Source organism: Gasterosteus aculeatus, chromosome Y (assembly GCF_964276395.1).
Source record: "Gasterosteus aculeatus chromosome Y, fGasAcu3.hap1.1, whole genome shotgun sequence".
Taxonomy (NCBI): domain Eukaryota; kingdom Metazoa; phylum Chordata; class Actinopteri; order Perciformes; family Gasterosteidae; genus Gasterosteus; species Gasterosteus aculeatus.
The window spans coordinates 4,747,136-4,766,111 of NC_135709.1; the positions used below are offsets into that span (position 1 = coordinate 4,747,136).

The 18,976-nt window shown below is 43.1% G+C and overlaps 1 protein-coding gene across 1 annotated transcript; it reads right to left on the reverse strand.

Annotated features, from left to right (window-relative positions):
* Nucleotides 1-374: 374 nt before the first annotated feature.
* LOC120812910 (uncharacterized) lies at nucleotides 375-13,410 on the reverse strand. Its single transcript, XM_078097382.1, has 4 exons — nucleotides 13,355-13,410; nucleotides 9,077-12,593; nucleotides 8,115-8,554; nucleotides 375-958 (listed from the first exon to the last, which is right to left on the reverse strand). The coding sequence occupies exon 2, from the start codon at nucleotides 12,574-12,576 to the stop codon at nucleotides 11,476-11,478; it is 1,101 nt and encodes a 366-aa protein (XP_077953508.1). The 5' UTR covers nucleotides 12,577-12,593; nucleotides 13,355-13,410; the 3' UTR covers nucleotides 375-958; nucleotides 8,115-8,554; nucleotides 9,077-11,475.
* Nucleotides 13,411-18,976: the final 5,566 nt, after the last annotated feature.

Here is an 18,976-nt window from a genome sequence, read left to right on the forward strand (position 1 = left end):
TTAGTCCTCTAACTGCGTCCTTTACGGAGTCTCACATTTCCGCTTTCATAGCCCGACACCGCCATTATTAAAACGAAGAATGTTTACGAGATAACTGATCAGATTGAAGAACTTTTGTGGGAAGAAATGCGTAAATATGACCGCTTCTACAAGCCGTCATTGGCAGACTATGAGGACGGCGGATGGCCTCTGATTCATGGAGGGAGATGAAAAGCAAATATTATTTATATTTCCAGGTTTTGTTTTGTTTTGCAGCATGTTCATATTTCTAACTTGTATAATTTTGACAGGAGATATTTTTATAGAGAGTAAAATCATTTGTGATATTTGAAAGGTTTTTTTATATAAAATGACAAAAGCAAAGAAAGTCAAATGTTTTGATTTGTTATTAATGTTTACTTAAAGCACAAGCTGTCACAAATTTTATTTATTTTTTCAGGCGTTTTTTTGCAGCATGTTCATATTTCTAACTTGTATAATTTTGACTGGATATATTTTTATGGAGAGCAAGATATTTTAAGTTATTTGAAGTTTAAGTTTATTTATTGCAGAATAACATTCCTGTCTGTTGCTGTTTGTATTTATATTTATGTTAAAAGAAACATTTAGTTTTAGTGTGTTCAATAAATGTTTATTCTGTTCAGCCCGCGACCTGAAGTGTGTTTTGAATTTTGGCCCCCTGTGCAATTGAGTTTGACACCCCTGCTCTAGAGTATGGCAGGTTCATGCTCAGTGGTCCCTCTCCTCAGCACCAGTTAGCCGATCGAATAAGCGTGACGTCGACAAGGCAGATACTCGGACAATGTTGCTTTGAGAGTATGCGGTGGTGGTGGTGGAGCCGTGTCCGTCCGATGAGGTCACTACCGGTGCAGATAGGCTGACCATGCAGGGAGTGATGTAAGGTTTGTCACTTTTCAAGAGCAAGGTCTCCTCGAGTTTGGCATTCAGGCAGGAGCGACTGTAGAAAGAAACGGGATGAAAGAGGGTGAGAGGCTTGACCTTGTGAATCCTTTATACAAAGCCTAAGGAGAGTTCTTTATTATTTTGCTAATACAGTATGAAAGCAACAATCCATAAATATAATAGGTTCTTTGTGCCGAGAGAATATATAGTGTATGTATATAATGGTATTAAGTTGTTAGTGTGTCTTTCTTTTGGATAACATGTATAACAATTTCTGTAAAACATATAGTTTTTTTCCAGCCTGTATTTGGGTTGATTTATGATATTTGGGTTAGTTAAAAAGAAATCCTAACTTGGGAGAACTTGCAATGTGTGAAAACCAAAGATCGAAAAACAAAAAAATTCAACTGAATAAAAAATAATTTGGCTCCTTTTTTTATTCGTCCCTGTGTCACTCATGCTTTTCCTGCTTCCTTGGAGGCCTTCGAACACACACAGTACAAAAAACAACAGTGTTGATGAGAAAGTCAAGATTCTGCATTGACTCGATTCTGTATCGACTTATTGCCCGAGTCTTGGGGATGTAGTGGAGAGTACGCAGAGCGCTGAGGGTTGAAATGCTGATCTGTAGCGCGGCAGCCAATCTACTGAGATCCTAGTGAGCTGTAGATGTGGATGCATAGAGACACTGGCTGACCCCATGATTTTTCACTGATGAAATTTTGCCAGCTGATTTGGTGACAAGGACCGTAAACGTCAAATTAGAGGTCATTTCAGTTCAACAGCAGTGGCACACCTAGACACAGATCAAACAGATTGCCCCAAACACACCACAGGTTTCTGGTTCACAACAACAACATACACTGTGATGGAGCTCTGAACGCCTCTGGGATGGAAGGTATGTTTGTGTTAGTTTGTACTACCACCTGAATGCTCTAGAAAGAACACGCAGAACGCACAGAAGATAAAAAACAGAGTTTAGACGAGATGCAGGCCAAGCAGACAAGCCTCCAAACAGTAAGCCTTTGGTTTCCTCCTTTCCCTCAAAACCCTGTTGGACAGACATGCAGAGCTTGGTCATGAGTCAGTGTGACACGGTAATGGCTGCACTCCACCAAAAGGCAAGTGCACCCGCCCGGCCCTCCTGCTGTATGGATAGAGAGAGAGACAGAGAGAGAGAGAGAGATAGAGTTGAGGAAGCACGTCAATGCTGCAGCCGAGAGATGTGATGTGAGAGAGAGGGCGATCATACTGAAGCACTGGAATGACAGCAGCCCCAATGTCAGAGCATGAGAAGCCCCCCTTTAGCTTTTGAAAGTTTGTCTTTCACACTAACTGACTCTGTCCACCCTAAAAGCCACAGTATAGTATAGTCGAGAGGTCGTGCTTAATCATACGATTAGGGAATTCTGCCTTAGCAAACAGTTAGTAGGGGAAGAAACCCACATATTGAAAAGCTGCTGACAAAATTGTCTGGAGATCATTTGTTTAGCCGTTGTCATTCCCTTGTCTAGGCAGATAGAAGCAACATAACGATAAAGAGAGGGAAAGGAAGAGAGAGAAAAAAAGGAGTAAGAGAGTCTGTACCCGCTGGGCTCGCTGTTTCTCTGCCCGCTGGCTTTGGTGGTAGATACGGCTGAAGTTGGAGACTATGACAGGGACAGGCAAGGCAATCACCAGCACTCCACTCAGTGAGCAAATGAACCCAAACACCTTCCCCACAATTGTTTTTGGCATGCACACAACAGTAAGAAGTGAAACTAGAGTAAATATATACTCCTTTGAAAGAATCTGGCCCAGAGCCTCGTTTCATCATGTTAAAGTGTTGTACGAAGATGTTGATCTAATCAAATCTAATTCACGAGACTACTTCAGGTGAATTTCCCATTTGATTTAAAAGGATTCTATAAATAGTTACGTGATGATTTCACTTTATACTAAAAGTGAACATGCCCAAGTTGTTACTAGATGATGACCAGGACATTTACCATTTCAAAAAGAAAGCCTCTCAAAATACCATACATGAGCCAATTTCCTACAAATTCTACATGACAAGACAACATCTGGTCAATTTCGGATTAGATTGGAAAAGGAAACCATCAATAGTTACATAATCTTTTTACTTCAGACGGATAGTACACATCCCCAAGGTGTCACCGAGGGATAAGCAGGACATTCTAATGTAGTATTCTAAAATGAAAGGCTCTCAAAATACCATACATGAGCCAACTTCCTTCAAAGTCTAATTCACGAGACTACTTCAGGTCAATTTCAGGTTAGAACTAAAAGGAAACTATCAATGGTTACATGATAATTTCACTTCAGCCTGATAGTACACATCCCCAAATTGTCACGCAGGGGTGAGCAAGACATTCCGATCTACTATTCCAAAATTATAGCCTCTCAAATTACCATACATGAGCCAAAATATCTATCACAAGACTACATATGGTCGATTTCAGATTAGAAAAAATCAAAAGTTACACAGTATTTCCGCTTCAGACTGATAGAACACATCCCAAAGGTGTCACCCAGCGATAAGCAAGAAATTCTAATGTACTATTCTAAAATGAAAGACTCTTAAAATACCATACATGAGCCAACTTCCTTCAAAGTCTAATTCACAAGACTACTTCTGGTCAATATAAGATTACAATTAAAAGGAAACTATCAATAGTCAAATGATTTTGTCACTTCAGAATGATAATACACATCCCCAAGGTGTCACCTTGGGATAAACCCGATATTCTGATTTACAATTCCAAACTGATTTCCATCACATGACTACTTTTGGTCAATTTCAGGTTAAAAGTAACTAAACTAAAAGAAACTATCAATAATTACATGATCATTTCACTTCAGCCTGATAGGACACATCCCCAAATTGTCACGCAGGCGTGAGCAAGACATTCCGATCTACTATTGCAAAATTATAGCCTCTCAAAATACAATACATGAGCCAATTTCCTTTAAATTCTCCATCAAGAGATTACTTTTGTTCAAATTCAGGTTAGGATTAAAAGGAAACTATCAATAGTTACATGATCATTTAACTTCGGACTGATAGTACACATCTCCAAGGTGTCACCCAGGGATAAGCAAGACATTCTACTGTACTATTCTAAAATGAAAGGCTCTCAAAACACCATTCATGGGCAAATTTCCTTCAAATCACGAGACTACTTATGGTCCATTTCAGGTTGGAATTAAAAGGACACTATCAATAGTTACATGGTCATTTCACCTCAGACTAACAGTATACATCCCCAAGGTGTCACCGAGGGATAAGCAGGACATTCTGATGTACTATTTCAAAATGAAAGCCTCTCAAAATACCATACATGAGCCAAAATGTCATTCACAAGAATACATCTGGTCAGTTTCGAATTACATTGGAAAAGGAAAATATCAATAGTTACACGGTCATTTCACTTCAGACGGATAGTACACATCCTCAAGGTGTTACCCAGCAATAACCAGGAAATTATGATGTACTATTTCAAAATAAAAGCCTCTCTAAATACCACCTTGGTTTTTTACTGGATACTAGAAACTGTGACTTCTGGTTACCAGTAGGTGGCGGTATGACTTGATTCTACTTTTCATCTCTTCAGGCCCAGAGTTACAACGGTTTAGTTGTTCTTGACGAAGGATCAGTTTTGCCGATGCACCTTCTCGCCACCGATTATCGGATTCTTATCATTTTCACACTAAAGCATTATTAAGGTCTTACCTCTCTGCTAGGACATTTTGAGAGGGATCAGATTGACCTTTGAGGAGCAAAACCTGTGAGGAGCAGGGTGTAAAATAAAAAAAACATTCAACTTCCTGTTTTCCCCAGGTGGCGCCATGACTAAGTTAAAAATGATCATATGGATGTTCATGCTATATGAGAAATATGGAGCAGATTAGATAAAGTATGGTGGAGTTAAAACAACTTCAATTTTCATGCTGAATGGGGGATTTTCAAAAGTGCTCCGTACACATATAGTTTGGAATTTGAAAAGAATCGGGTTTAATTCCTGGGAGGAGTTCGGTCTTTTACAGCTCTAGGAAATCACGAAAATAGGCCAAAAATAGGCCCAAAAGGCAGATTTTCATTGACTAATTGCAGCGCCCCCTATTCTTCAAATATTTTCAAAAAATCAGGGTGTGTTCAGGGGTTCAATGTTCACATGTGTTACAAGTTTAGTGAGGGCAGGCCAAATTATTTGGAAGTTATGACTCTTGCAAGATTAAGACACACCCCTTGCGAAGTTTATTAGCTCATATCTTCTTAAAACAAGAAGATATCAACAGGATATTGATAGGGCAGCGGTAAATTGATCCAATAATCATCCACAGTAATTTTCGTGAGAATCGGACATAGCATTTATGAGAAATGGCCAAAAACATGTTTTACATAAAATTAAAAATGGCGGAAAATCTAGTTAGGCGCATTTGCATACCATGATTTACTTTTTTGTAGAGCATGTCCAAGAGCACCTGTGTGAAAAATTTCAAGTCAATTGGTAAAACTAGAAAAAAATCTCCCAGAGGAAACGTCCCTAGGGGGCGCTAGATAACCATTTTATCGAACCCAAATGCGCGACCTCGAAATTATCAAAAATGTTTGCACTTCTGATGCACATGCAAAATTTCAAGATTTTTTGAATATGATAAAGGCCTCAAAAGTGCGATTAAATCGTAAAATAATGAGAACAATTCTTTGAAACACAATCGGGCTTTCGCCCGACTTGCAGTTGGCTCAGGCCATAGTAATTCCTTGAAATACAATAGGTTCCTCTACGACTAGTCGTTGCGAGGACCCTAATTAAAGCTGCGAGCAGCGTTGGACGGATCCTCGCAACTCTGTACGTCGGGGAACCGGCCGGACGGCTAGAAACGCAGCCAAGAACCCCTGTCGGACAAAGCGTCCAAGAGTCAGTTGTCGTTAACCGCGTGCGTGGACTACTTATGGTCAATTTTAGGTTAGAACTAAAAGGAAACTATCAATAGTTACATGATAATTTCACTTCAGCCTGTACTCATCCCTATGGTGTCACGCAGGGATGAGCAAGAGATTCCATTCTACTAAAATTAAGACCTCTCACAATTCAATACATGAGCCAATTTCCTTTAAATTCTCCATCAAGAGACTACTTTTGTTCAAGTTCAGGTTAGGATTAAAAGGAAACTATCAATAGTTACATGATTATTTTACTTCAGACTAATAGTATACATCCCCAAGCTGTCACCAAGGGATAGGCAGGACATTATGATGTACTATTTCAAAATTAAAGCCTCTCAAAATACCATACATGAGAAAAAATCTCAATTACAAGAATACTGGTCAGTTTGGAATTACATTGGAAAAGGAAACTATCAATAGTTACATGATCATTTCACTTCAGACGGATAGTACACATCCCCAAGGTGTCACCCAGGCATAACCAGGACATTATGATGTACTATTTCAAAATAAAAGCCTCTTGAAATACCACCTTCGGTTTTTTACTGGAGACTAGAAAATGTGACTTCCAGTTACGAGTAGGTGGCGCTATGACTTGATTCAACTTTACATCTCTTCAGGTCCAGACTGTCATCAAACATGTGTAAATTGGAAAGAATACGATGATGTGAAGTAGTTACAAAGGTTTAGTTGTTATTGGCGAAGGCTCAACTTTGCCCATGCACCCTCTCGCCACCGATAATCGGATTCTTATAATATTCACAGTGAAGACTTATCAAGGTCTTACCTCTCTGCTGAGACATTTTGAGAAGGATCAGATTAACCTTAGAGGAGCATAACCTGTGAGGAGCAGGGCGTAAACATAAAAAAAAACATTAACCTTCCTGTTTCCCCCATGTGGCGCTATGACTAAGGTTATAAATGATCATATGGATGTCTACAGGGTGAGAAGTTCATCCTATATGAGAAATATGGAGCAGATTAGATAAAGTATGGTTGAGTTAAAACAACTTAAATTTCCATGCCGAATGGTGGTTTTTTAAAAATGATCCCTACACACATAGTTTGGAATTTCTTCCGGGAAAATGCATTTTTTAGATCCTAGGTCCTCGAGATCAAGTCAGGCGGACATTGAGCCAACAATGATCCACAGAAAATTTTGTGACAATCAGACATAGCGTTTAGGAGCATGGCCAAAAACGTCGGAATGGTGGAAAATCTAGTTAGGCGCATTTGCATAACATGGCTGGAAACAGACCATGGCTCTTTCTGGTTGTGCCGGTAGTGTCCTAGCATTCCTGTCGCAGTATTGTTTCTGTCTCTGTTGACACAGTTGCTTTCTGCTGAGAACTGTGCTGCGACTGACAAGTTCAGGTTGCAGTTGTTTTCCTGTGATTGGTAGGATTGAGTGCAGACGCCTGCTCATTAGCAGCTGCGCTGGCCACTTCAGTCCATCAACTGGTGTGTTCCTGTATTCCAGTGAACTGAGGTACTGTTATGGAATATTTCAATAAACGCTCGGTAGAAGAGAATGATTTGTCTGATGAAACAGAGTCTTGATGAATGATCAAAGTTGCTTGCAAGCAGGAGGTCAAATACACAGGCACGTATCACAGTAATCTGTGGAAATGGCGTCTCCGAGCACCAAAGACGCTGAGTTTTTATACACATGTGAAGAACATTCTCCGTGCCAGTTACGAGAAGCTGCAAAGCAGGTTGAGATAAGAACCCAGGTGAAGCTGAGGGTAGCACACACACACACAAGATCCTCCTCAGTGGCCGGTGCAAATCATAAGACATGAAAGTAAAACTTGGATCTGGAACTTTCGTACCGAATAAGATATGAACCAAGGCCATGAACAGAAGTCCTTTGTTTTGAAGCTTCTATGAGATCGAGTCGACCGCCCTCCCTTCTCAGAGCACAGCTGCAAACTAACATTTTGTATCATGCTGCTCTTTGCACATCAGGGTCAAATACAGGACACTTGAGACACGGCTTTAGCACAAAACAATGTTATAACATATTTTACCATTACATTCCACTCTTTTGATTATTCTTTAATCACACATAATATTGCAAAAAAAATATGTTTTTGTGAGACCATGTCTCGTATTTAGCAAGCAAATGTAAACCACTCTTTAGGTAGTTGATTACAAAATCACAAAAAGATACTTAGATAATGAAACTGGAGCAGGCAATAATATGGATAAAACCGTAGTGGCACAAACGACTACTGTGTCTATGTGGAGGGGTCCTGACCGTGTTCTTCTTCTTGTGTTGGTCCGCAGGTACACGTTGGGATGTGGAGTCTGCCAACCTTCTTTCTTGTGAGGCATCCGCGTTGTAGACAGTCAACACAGATCACAATGCACTGTGTGTCTGACGGTCAACTGCCCGTTGTGAACCCGTCCGTGGTCACTGGATCGGTGGTGTCGGTTGATTGACACTTGTTGTGGGGGTAGGGTCGCCTGAGCCCACTGCTGGTACTAGATCTGGAACCTTCTTGCAATGGGATGCGTGGACCCAAGTTGCCCTCTCAGCTACTTGACAGCTGTTTGGGTGACAAGGAGGATCTGGAATGGTCCCTGCCAGCGTCGTGCTTTCCAGTTTTTTCTTCTGAAGTCTTTCACCACCACAAAGTCACCAGGTTTCAGCTTGTGGAGTGGTCCTTCAGCTGGTTTTGGGAGGGCGGCTGCAACCTGTTGTCGTATGTTAGACAGAGCAGAAGAGAGTTGTGTACAATATTTTAACATTTCATGTTCGCATAATGCGGTTGAAGGGAGTGGTGCCAACGGTGCCTCGGTTCCTACATGAGGAGGAAAACCAAACAATATCTCGAAGGGACTCAGGTTGCTTCGTGTTCGTTTTCTCATGCACATGTACATCAACACTAGAGGCAGGGCTTTTGTCCAGGGCAGACCTTTGTCTGCACAGCATTTTGCCAATTTGGTTTTTAGTGGGCCATTTTCTCGTTCCACAGCCCCTCCACAGGCTGGATGTATGTGTTTTTAAATCAATACCCAGGTATGCGCCTAATTCTGTAATGGCCTGGTTGACAAAATGAGAACCATTGTCGCTTGATATTTTAGAAGGAATGCCCCATCGAGGGATGATTTCAGAAATTAGGGCCTTAGCTACTGTTGCAGCGGTTTGTTTGCTTGATGGAAAAACCTCAACCCACTTGGAAAACATGTCTGCCATCACTTAACAGTGTTTCTTACCTTGCGAGACAACTCCACAAAATCCATCATAATGTGCTCAAACGGGCGGGTTGGTGGTGAACTGTCAGTGTGAACTGTGACTGTTTTACCCGTAGCCAGTTTACAGGCCTCGGTCAGAGCGATGAGCTCGGCTGCCTGGGCTGAGAGGTGACATGGCAGAGGACCTGAACACAGCACACCAGATTCAGAAACAACAGCAAAACCAACACGATTTTCACCAGGCTGAGGATCGCGGGAGGCGGATCCATCCACATACATTACCATGTCGCTGTTAGTTAGTGGAGTGTCCACTAGGTCAGGGCGAGGAGTGCACTGAGCTTGGAGCTCAGCCAAACAGTTGTGGGCCTCCCCATCCCCAGGAATAGGAAGTAATGATGCAGGGTTAAGGTTAGTACAACGTTTTATAGTGACATTCGGCATGTCCAGGAGACACGTGTGGTAACGCAAATAGCAAGCCACAGAGAGGTGAGATGATTTCTGTTCGAGGAGAATTAAAGAAACCACGAGCAGAGTGAGCGGTGCGTAACCCACTATGTCACGTGAGGCTGTGAGTGCCGCGGCCACAGCGCGCAAATATTGTGGCAGTCCTGCAGCGACAGGGCCGAGTTTTGCGGAGTTTATCACCATGGGGTTGTAGCAGCACGGAAGTCATGCAGCCCTGTCTTTCATCTACTGTTTGAGTAAATAGCTTATTCGGATTCGGCAGTCCAAGAGTCGGAGGAGTTTGCAAAGCATATTTCATTTGTGTGAAGACCGCAAGACTCTCTTCAGTCCAGATTATTTTGTTGTGTGCTGTAAGATTTTTTCCTATGGATTAAGTTTGATAACGGTTGTTCCATTTATGAGTAGTTTGGAATAAATGATCGACAGTATGAGCACATGCCCAAAAAGGACATCATCTAGTTTTTGGTGTTTGGTTTCGGTATTGATACGATCGCGGAGATTCTTTTTGGGGAGAGGGTTTTTCCTTCTCCAGATAGGTCATGACCCAGGAAACGCACATTTTGAGACACAAATTGTAATTAAGAAAGGCTGGCCTTGTGGCCTTCCTTCGCTAAATGTTTGAGTAGCTTAAGCGTGTCTGTCTGACACTGTGCCTGATTTGGAGCTGCAATCAAACAACTGCAGAAGTGCAGAGCCGGGAGAGAGCGTTAAGCTCTTAAGCAAGCGAATTGAATACAGGTGTGATACCGTCAATGGCTTAATGGCCTCTTGTCGCAGGGGTCACTGGTGTTTGTGGGGGCGGAAGTCAGAACGTGGAGTGATGACGAGCGGTTGGCAGTTGTTGATCAAGCCTACGTCATATTTGTGTGCCACCCAGAGTGTCTGTGGAACAGAAGCAAGAGCGAGAGAAATCGATGTGGGGAGTTAAAAATGTTTCAACTTTGTCGTTGTGCTCATAAACAGTGAGATAGACAGTGAGACATGGGGATAGGAGCCGGGAACTTGAAACAGCTCTTTCTGTGTGGGAGACAGAGAAACAGACACAGCAGATTTACAAGTTGACCAGTACAAAGTAGAACAGGCAATTGCATCATTGAGGGCCTCAAAAAATGTCTCTTCAAAAGAGCCGTCTGGACCCTCTGAGACACATGTTGTGCAATGCAGGTGTTCAGGGTTCATACGTCTGCATGAGGAGAAACCCGTGCTTCACCAGCCTGGCTCAGCCTCCGAGCATCATCGATCGGGATCCACCACTGATACACAAAAAGAGGATTAGAGGGAGCCTTTTGCACCATTTGGAGTGCGGCTCTACGCCGAACCACTTTAAGGCCGCCTGGAGATGACGTCAAACAAATACCATATGTACACATCAAGTCTCTGCCCATCAGATTTATGGGACAGAGTGAAGAGTGTAAAAAAGAATGTTTTACTTTTATGTCAGGGTTTAGGTCAGTCTCGTCAGAGTGTACACTCGTCATAGGTGCAGTAAATTTTTCAGTCACAGTCAAACCTGAAGCCCCTTGAGAATATACATACCGCCCACTCATTTTTTGATTTGGAAAATGTTTTTCTTGAATTACTGAATGAGTAGCTCCGGAGTCTACTAAAAACGTCAATTCTTTCCCGTCCACAATTACTCTTGTAGTTGGCATATCTTTGTATGCATCTGATGAAAACATAGCATACGTGAGTGGTGGTGGTGTGGATGTATTCTGTTGCTGTTGCTCTAAGTGAGAAATGATGCTGAGCAAAACAGCATGTTGTTCTGCAGTGTGCGTGCGAGGAAGCAGGTCTTCGTTGCAGCATTGTGTGTGCGTGTGTATGTGGGTGTGCGTGCGAGGAAGCAGGTCTTCGTTGCAGCATTGTGTTTGTGTGTGGTGTGTTTCACTTCCCTGTTTTGGAGAGGAAGCAGTCGGTCCTCCTTCACACATGCGCTCTCCCTCCCCATCGCACAATCAGTCTGAAGTGCCAAATTGTTGACCCCCTCTGTCACTCCCGGCGTGGCGCTGTCGTCCATGTGGCTGACGTACCTGGTTTGGACGGTAGGGGCAGTCTTTGTACCAATGTCCTGTTTTGCCACAGAGGAAGCATTCATCGGGTTGCACTTCTTGTGGGGCCCCTCCTTGAAAACGCCCTCTTCTCCCATGATTTATTCCATACGCTCGTCCTCTCTGTTGGTCCCTCCCATAACAATTTCCGGATGGGTGGGGGTCTCGTCCTCCTTCTGCACCCAGTGTCAACTGTTTTACGGCTTGGAGCATTGCAAGCTGGGCTTTCTCCCCAGTCTGCTTGCTGCGTTTGTCTTGACACATTTGATTTTCCACATGCATTTTATAGTTGTGTCGTGCATGTTTTACCACTTCTGTGAGCCTGGCATCTTCCAGACCCACGACAGAGTGTTCAGTGGCAGTTTTGACGTCTGGCAGAAGCCTGTTCATGAAGGCGTTCTTGAGATGAGTTTCCCACACAGTCATGTTGGTTATGTCTGTGGGCTCCTCGAGGCCGATGTGAATCTGAAAGGCAGCCACAAGACGCTGATAGTAAAATGTTACATCTTCGGCTTTACCTTGTTTCGTGCTGTTGATGAGTGCCATGTTGACTGGGAAGGCCGCAACCACAGCAGCACAGATGGCTGTTATGTCTTTGCATAACGTCAGGAACTCTTTTCCAAAAGCCACGCCATTTTTTATGGTGGGCAGATGGGAGGCAGGTAGTCCATCCTGTGGCCCTGGAACCTGAAACATGGGGGCTTGAATATAAGACCCATCCAGTTTACTGTCCATGGTGGTGTTAGGACTAAGAAAATCCACAATTCTGCCGGCTGTGCCCCTCCAGGGGGATGGGTCGTGGATTGACCATGCAGAGTCCGGGGTGGACTGAGCTGTGGGGTCAGGTCTGAATGGGTTGAGGGGTGAGCATGATTTGACGTCTGCACCTCCCTGGTCTCCCAGCCGGGTTTGACTGCGTGTTACAGGTCTGCCAACCGGATCGGGGTTGTACGGTGGTGGTGATTGTTGGACTGGAGGTGCTGCAGGAATCTGATAACACGTGTTCATGAGAGGACCGCCTGCCCCTGTCAGGGATGGATACAGTGGAGAAGACACACATGGATTATTCTGTGTTTCAATGTCAGGTTTTTCAGTTTTTAAACACGTCATTTTCTTCATCATTCGTTTTCTCTCCTTGCATTCACATTCCATTTCCCATTGTGCCAGACATGTCTGCTTTTTCTCTATTATTTCCAAGTCTTTAACTTTGATTTTTTTTACCACTTTTCAATTTTTTTAACCTTGCTTCCAAATCCCCTCTTAACATTTTAAGTTTAGCGGCACTCAACGAGCCGTTTTCTGGAAAACCAAACTCTTTTGTCCAGTATGGGAGACACTCTGTACATGTTTTCCCGTATTTCTGCTGCATCATTGCCACAATCGGACCCGACGTTCCGTGTGTTTTGCGGACTGGCCACCCATCTTTTACTGGTGGACCCTACCGGTTTACTTATTACAATACAGTCGTCACCGTAACGCTTAGTTTCTTTACTCAAGGAAAAACTTTGCAAAAACCCCACTCAAAACTCACGCTTCGATTTTGCCACGATCTTGTTCTAAAGGTAATTCAGTAGAACTCACGTTTGGTTAACAAGAACAGTGATATCGTTTTACCTGCTTCAGCATAAAATTCACGTAGGCTATTTCCACGCTCTTATTCCACAGGTGGAATTCACGTTTGGTCAATAGCAACGGTCTTATTTTACCCGGGTAGTCAAGCGATCTGCGTTACGATCTCAGAGAATTTGTTCCGAGTGAAATCTCTATCGTACACGATCCTATCTACCTTCGCATGAAATGAGAGAGACAGCGAGATCCTCCTTGTGGCACTGGCACGCAGTGGCACTCGGTGGCTCTCAGTGGCTCTCATTGGCTCTCATTGGCACAACTCGTATCAAGTAAGGGGCGGGCGTCTCAACGCCACCCCGAGTGGGCGGAGCCAGGCTTTCCCGGAAACGGCCGTTGTTTGTGCGACAGGTTAGCTGCCGTAAAGATGTTTTTTGTAGTTCTTTTTATTTTATTTCATGTTTTTTGTATTTATTTTATTTTATTTGATACACTACATATTCCCCACGTCTATCTCAAGTCCGACGTATTCCGCTGGGGGGGGGTTGGGGAGGGGGGCGCAGATGGGGGTGTTCCACGGGGGGGATCGGCGGTGTTCCACGGGGGGGGATCGGCGGTGTGTAATTCAGTGGCACTCAATGGCACAACTTGTGGCCACAGTGGCACATCAGTGGCCACTCTGGCAATTCATTGGCAACCTGTTAGGCGTCCTCAAAGCGCCACTCGATCCGAGAGGCTGCCGAGCTGTTTCTTGTTTTTTATTGACTTGAGTGGGGTTTTGTTTTTCAATTTATTGGGTTTGTTGAGCATGTTGTTTTGTTATTCTAGGACTTGCACTTATTTTTCCTATTGCCACTTGTCAGAGGATATCCAAGCTGCCACAATAATACCTCTAGATGTTAGAGTTTATTCCAAAAAAACATCATTTTATTATCACACATTTCTAAATTTATTAAAACATTTAATTTATCTGTTGTTAATTGTTGTTGTAGAAATCCATAATTTCTTCATTCAACACAGACTTCCTAGCACCTCTATTTATACAACCGTACTTAGAAATTAATTCACAAACAAACATTTACGTCATTAATTTCATTAACTTCACACTTAAAAAAAAACAGACCACAAATTGTCTGTCTCATAATTTTGCCTGCAGCAGCCTTCTTAAATAAAACAAGTAGTACAAAATCCACTTCTTAATATTATTTGCTTTTTTGGGGGGATAATCAATTTATATTTCATTTCTTCAATATATTTAGAATTAGCCCCTATTTGTGTCTTTTTTATTATTATTTCAAAGTAGGTTTTTGAGCCAATACTAGGACTCTGTCTCTGTGTGAATTCAACTCCAGCTGAATCTATCAACTCTGCTGTGGTCCATCTCTGTCCGGGATTCCCCCCTAGAACACCCACGCGTCACAATGTGTATATATCCTATAGTTAGTATTCAGATGTATACCCATTACAGACATTGGTTGGATTACTATATAAAAACAAAGACTAAAGGAGGCAGGCAAACATCACATGTAGTGTATATACAAACAAAAAAGAAAAAAATGAATATTGATTCAGTTTAGTTCGTTTTTTCACCTGTCCCTCCACAGAGGCACGGACTGCTGACTTCAAATCTTCATCTGCGTTTTGAACTATTAATGTGATATTACAAAAAAGTGTTTTTGTAAATTCACTTAAACATCTTCAAATGGATCAATATTATTTTCGTATTCATTTTATTCTAATCCATGAAGATCTGACGCTCTGTTAACCTTCACTGTTCTCCAAACTCACTGAAAGTGCTTTGGGGAATGTCAACTTTCTTTCTGCTGTTTTTGCTCTTCTCTCCGAGCTGCATGTAAAGAAAAAAAGTTTTATTTAAAATGGAAACTTGAGTTGGTAGTTCGAGTTCAGAACAACTATTCCTGTTGTGACGCCACAGAACTGCCACTTTTGCCACTGATGTGCTACTGTACCGCCGAGCCGCCCCGTGGAACACCCCCGTCTGCGCCCCCCTCCCCAACCCCCCCAGCGGAATACGTCGGACTTGAGATAGAGGTGGGGAATATGTAGTGTATCAAATAAAATAAAATAAATACAAAAAACATGCAATGAAATAAAAACTACAAAAAAACATCTTTACGGCAGCTAACCTGTCGCACAAACAACGGCCGTTTCCGGGAAAGCCTGGCTCCGCCCACTCGGGTTGGCGTTGAGACGCCCGCCCCTTACTTGACACGAGTTGTGCCAATGAGAGCCAATGAGTGCCACTGAGTGCCACTGAGTGCCACTGAGTGCCATTGTGTGCCAGTGCCACAAGGAGGATCTCGGCCCTGCTGTAAAATGATGCATTAGAAATATCCCAGAATCATGTACTCAAAAAAATATTAAAAAAATTATTATAAGAAAAAAACACCCAAAATGTAAAAAAATAATTGTATTCCCCAGACTATAACAACCACTTGATCAGTCATTCGTTTCCGTTATGTTCAACTCTTACTGTTACTTTATAATTGGAATTTCAACTTCTTACCCGAGTTTGTAGAATTTAATTATTTTCCGCTGGATACACGTGACGTCAATCAGGACTCCTCTGGTTGCCGCCGGTCCTTTCTCTCTTGTCTAAGGAGGTATGAGGCAGGATCATAAGCTGGTGATCCTGGAAAAGGCCTTTTTCCCCAGACGGTCCCCTGGAGCCTGACGGACGGTCAGCGTATCCTGTTTGTGACGCCAAATTGTTATGGAATATTTCAATAAAAGCTTGGTAGAAGAGAATGATTTGTCTGATGAAACAGACTCTTCAAGCAGGAGGTCAAATACACAGGCACGTATCACGGTGCTCTGTGGAAATGGCGTCTCTGAGCACTAAAGACGCTGAGTTTTTATACACATGTGGAGGACATTCTCCGTGCCAGTTAAGAGAAGCTGCAAAGCAGGTTGAGAAAAGAACCCAGGTGAAGATGAGGGTAGCACACACACACACACAAGATCCTCCTCAGTGGCCGGTGCAAATCATAATTAATTGACATGAAAGTAAAACTTGGATCCGGAACTTTCGTACCGAATAAGATATGAACCAAGGCCATGAACAGGAGTCCTTTGTTTTGAAGCTCCTATGAGCTTGAGTTGACCGTCCTCCCTTCTCAGGACACAGCTGCAAAGCAACATTTTGTATCATGCTGCTCTTTGCACATCAGGGTCAAATACAGGACACTTGAGACACGGCTTTAGCACAAAACAATGTTATAACATATTTTACCAGTAGAGTACGGATTTATACGCTGTGCGTGTGCTTTGTCCATGAGAGCTTTGACGGTCTGAACTCTCTTTTCAGCCAAACCGTTACTCTGTGGGTACAGCGGGCTGCTTGTGGTATGTTCAAAGTCCCAAGCGTGAACAAAACCTCTGAATTCTTGTGAACTGTAACAAGGTCCGTTGTCACTGATTACTGTCTGGGGTATTCCAAATCTGGCGAACATGGATTTAAGCTTTTTGATGACAGTTGCGGATGTGAGGCTGCTGATTTTTTCTACCTCAAAGTACCTGCTATAATAGTCTACGAAAACTATAAAGTCAGTACTGTGCCAGGTGAACAAATCTGTGGCTACTGTTTGCCAAGGTTGATCCCGGATGCAAGAGCATTGGTTCCTTTGTGTTGGAGCTCAAGAGCGTTGCTCTTGCTCGCTGCTTATACTTTTCCATCCCCAAGTGTCCTGTGTGTATGCGTGACAACATTTCAGCTCTGAGTGAGTGTGGCACAATAATCTTCTCACCTTTGAGAAGGATTCCGTTTGTCTCTAATATCTCGTCCCAATGGTTCCAATACTCAGAAACGGAAAGCGGACACCTTATTTTTGACTCAGGCCATCCTGCTGCTAACTTGTCTCAACATTGACAGTTTCTCATCTTGTGCTGCCTGCGGCGGCTTTGATTTCTGCCATTTTCCAATCACTCACTGGTGCACTGCTTATCACTGTGTGGATTTGTAAATCCTTCACTCATGCCTTCACTCACAGAGTTGTTTGACACTCTCTTGGCTTTCTGGACAGAGTGTCTGTGACAGGGATTTGCTTTCCAGGCTTGTGTCTAATGGTGATGTCGTACCTTTGTAGTTGCAGTATCATGCATTGTGAGCGCGGCGGTGCGGCTGCCCTGAGTTTCAGCATGATTGACTCCAGCGATTTGTGGGCTGACTCGACGATCCCCTGTTGTCCGTACAGATATTGATGAAAACGTCTGCATCCAAAGAGCACTGCGTAGAGCTCCTTTTCAATCTGAGCGTAATTTTCCTCTGTCTCATTTAGTGTCTTTGATGCGTATGCGAGTGGTTTCTCTCCCTGAAGCAAAATGGCCAGGCTCTTGTGTTATCAGGTCTTTCATCTGTTGGAATGCAACGTCTTGATTTGAGTCCCACATGAATTCACTGTTTTCTTTCAGCAGTTGTCTGAGTGGGGCAATTGTCTCTGAAGGAGAAGGCTTGTCTGCCTTCTCCTGTGAATTTAAGTCCAAAATAGCTCACCTCAGAGACACATATGATGCTTTTGTCTTTGTTGAGCTTTATTCCTCTCTCTCTGGTTCTCTCCAGCATGGCGCGCAGGTTAGCATCATGCTCATCTTTTGTGCGGCCATATACAAAAATGTCATCCACGATGGCTGCGACACCCTGAAGCCCCTTGTAGCCCTCATCGACTCTCCCCTGGAACTCATCCTGTGCAGAAACAATACCGAATGAGAGCCTCTTGAACCGGTATCTGCCGTAGATGGTGTTGAAGGTGATCAGCATGGATGATTCCTGGCTGAGTTTTATCGTCCAGTATCCAGATCTAGTGTATGGTACACTGAAGTACTGCGCTCCGGGCTAGTCTTGGTGTGACATCATCTAGAGTGGGAAGTGGAAGTCTCTGGATAGCTTTGTTTAGGGGGCGGAGATCCAAGCACACCCTAAGCTTTCCTGTCTTTGGCTTTTCCTATTTCCACCTCTGCAAATGCCTGTTCCCTTGCTATATTTGCATGACTTTTTATGACAGTGTCAATGTACACATTCCACCGTGTGATTGTGTTCTCTACCGCATGCTCCACACTAGGGCTGTCAAAATTGCTCAAAAACGATGTTCAAATATTCGCTTTAAAAAAAGACAGTTGCGTCAATTAGACGCGTCAATAACAGGACAAATTAATACAACGAGACATAACTACTTGTATAGGTTTTTTTAATTTTAAACCTATTTAACAACATATTACCTGCACAAAAATAAGTAAATTGACTAATGGCCACGACCGCAGATCTCTCACTCACACACACGCACTCTCTCTCTGTCTTTCTGCGCAAAGCGGTTTAAATGAACGACAACAATACACAAATGCAGAGTGCTGATCAAGAGTTTTGTGCAAGCAATTTAAGGTCGCGATTCCCAAATATCTCCGGCTTCGAATGACGCTGTGTTACGGCCCTGTGTTCCGCAGCAGGGCCTTGTATGTGTGTATGTGCATTTTTGTTTGTTAAGGTTGCTTGTGTGTGTGTGTGCATCTCCCTTCTCTCAAATTGACAGGAGTTACCAGCCCCCGCCCCCCCCCCTGATTGGCTGAGGACCTCAGGATCGTTAGTGGCTGCACCTGGTTGGAGCTCAAAAGGCCACAGTCTTCAGGCCCCTGGGGGGGCCACATGGGTGATACTGGATGGTCAGACCTTTGTTTTGCATTTGGGGTGGATTAACTGTTCTGTCTGTGTTTTAGTTGTTGATAGCTGTTTTCATTATTAGTACATCCGTTTATTTTTCTAACTACCGTGTTCTTCTTTTCCTTTTTTTGTCCCAGGGGTGATAATCAAAAGTTATTTTCATGGGCTTAG

Excerpts from the sequence above, each read along its gene's own strand:
- LOC120812910 (XM_078097382.1), bottom strand. The coding sequence starts at position 12,576 with ATGAACACGTGTTATCAGATTCCTGCAGCACCTCCAGTCCAACAATCA.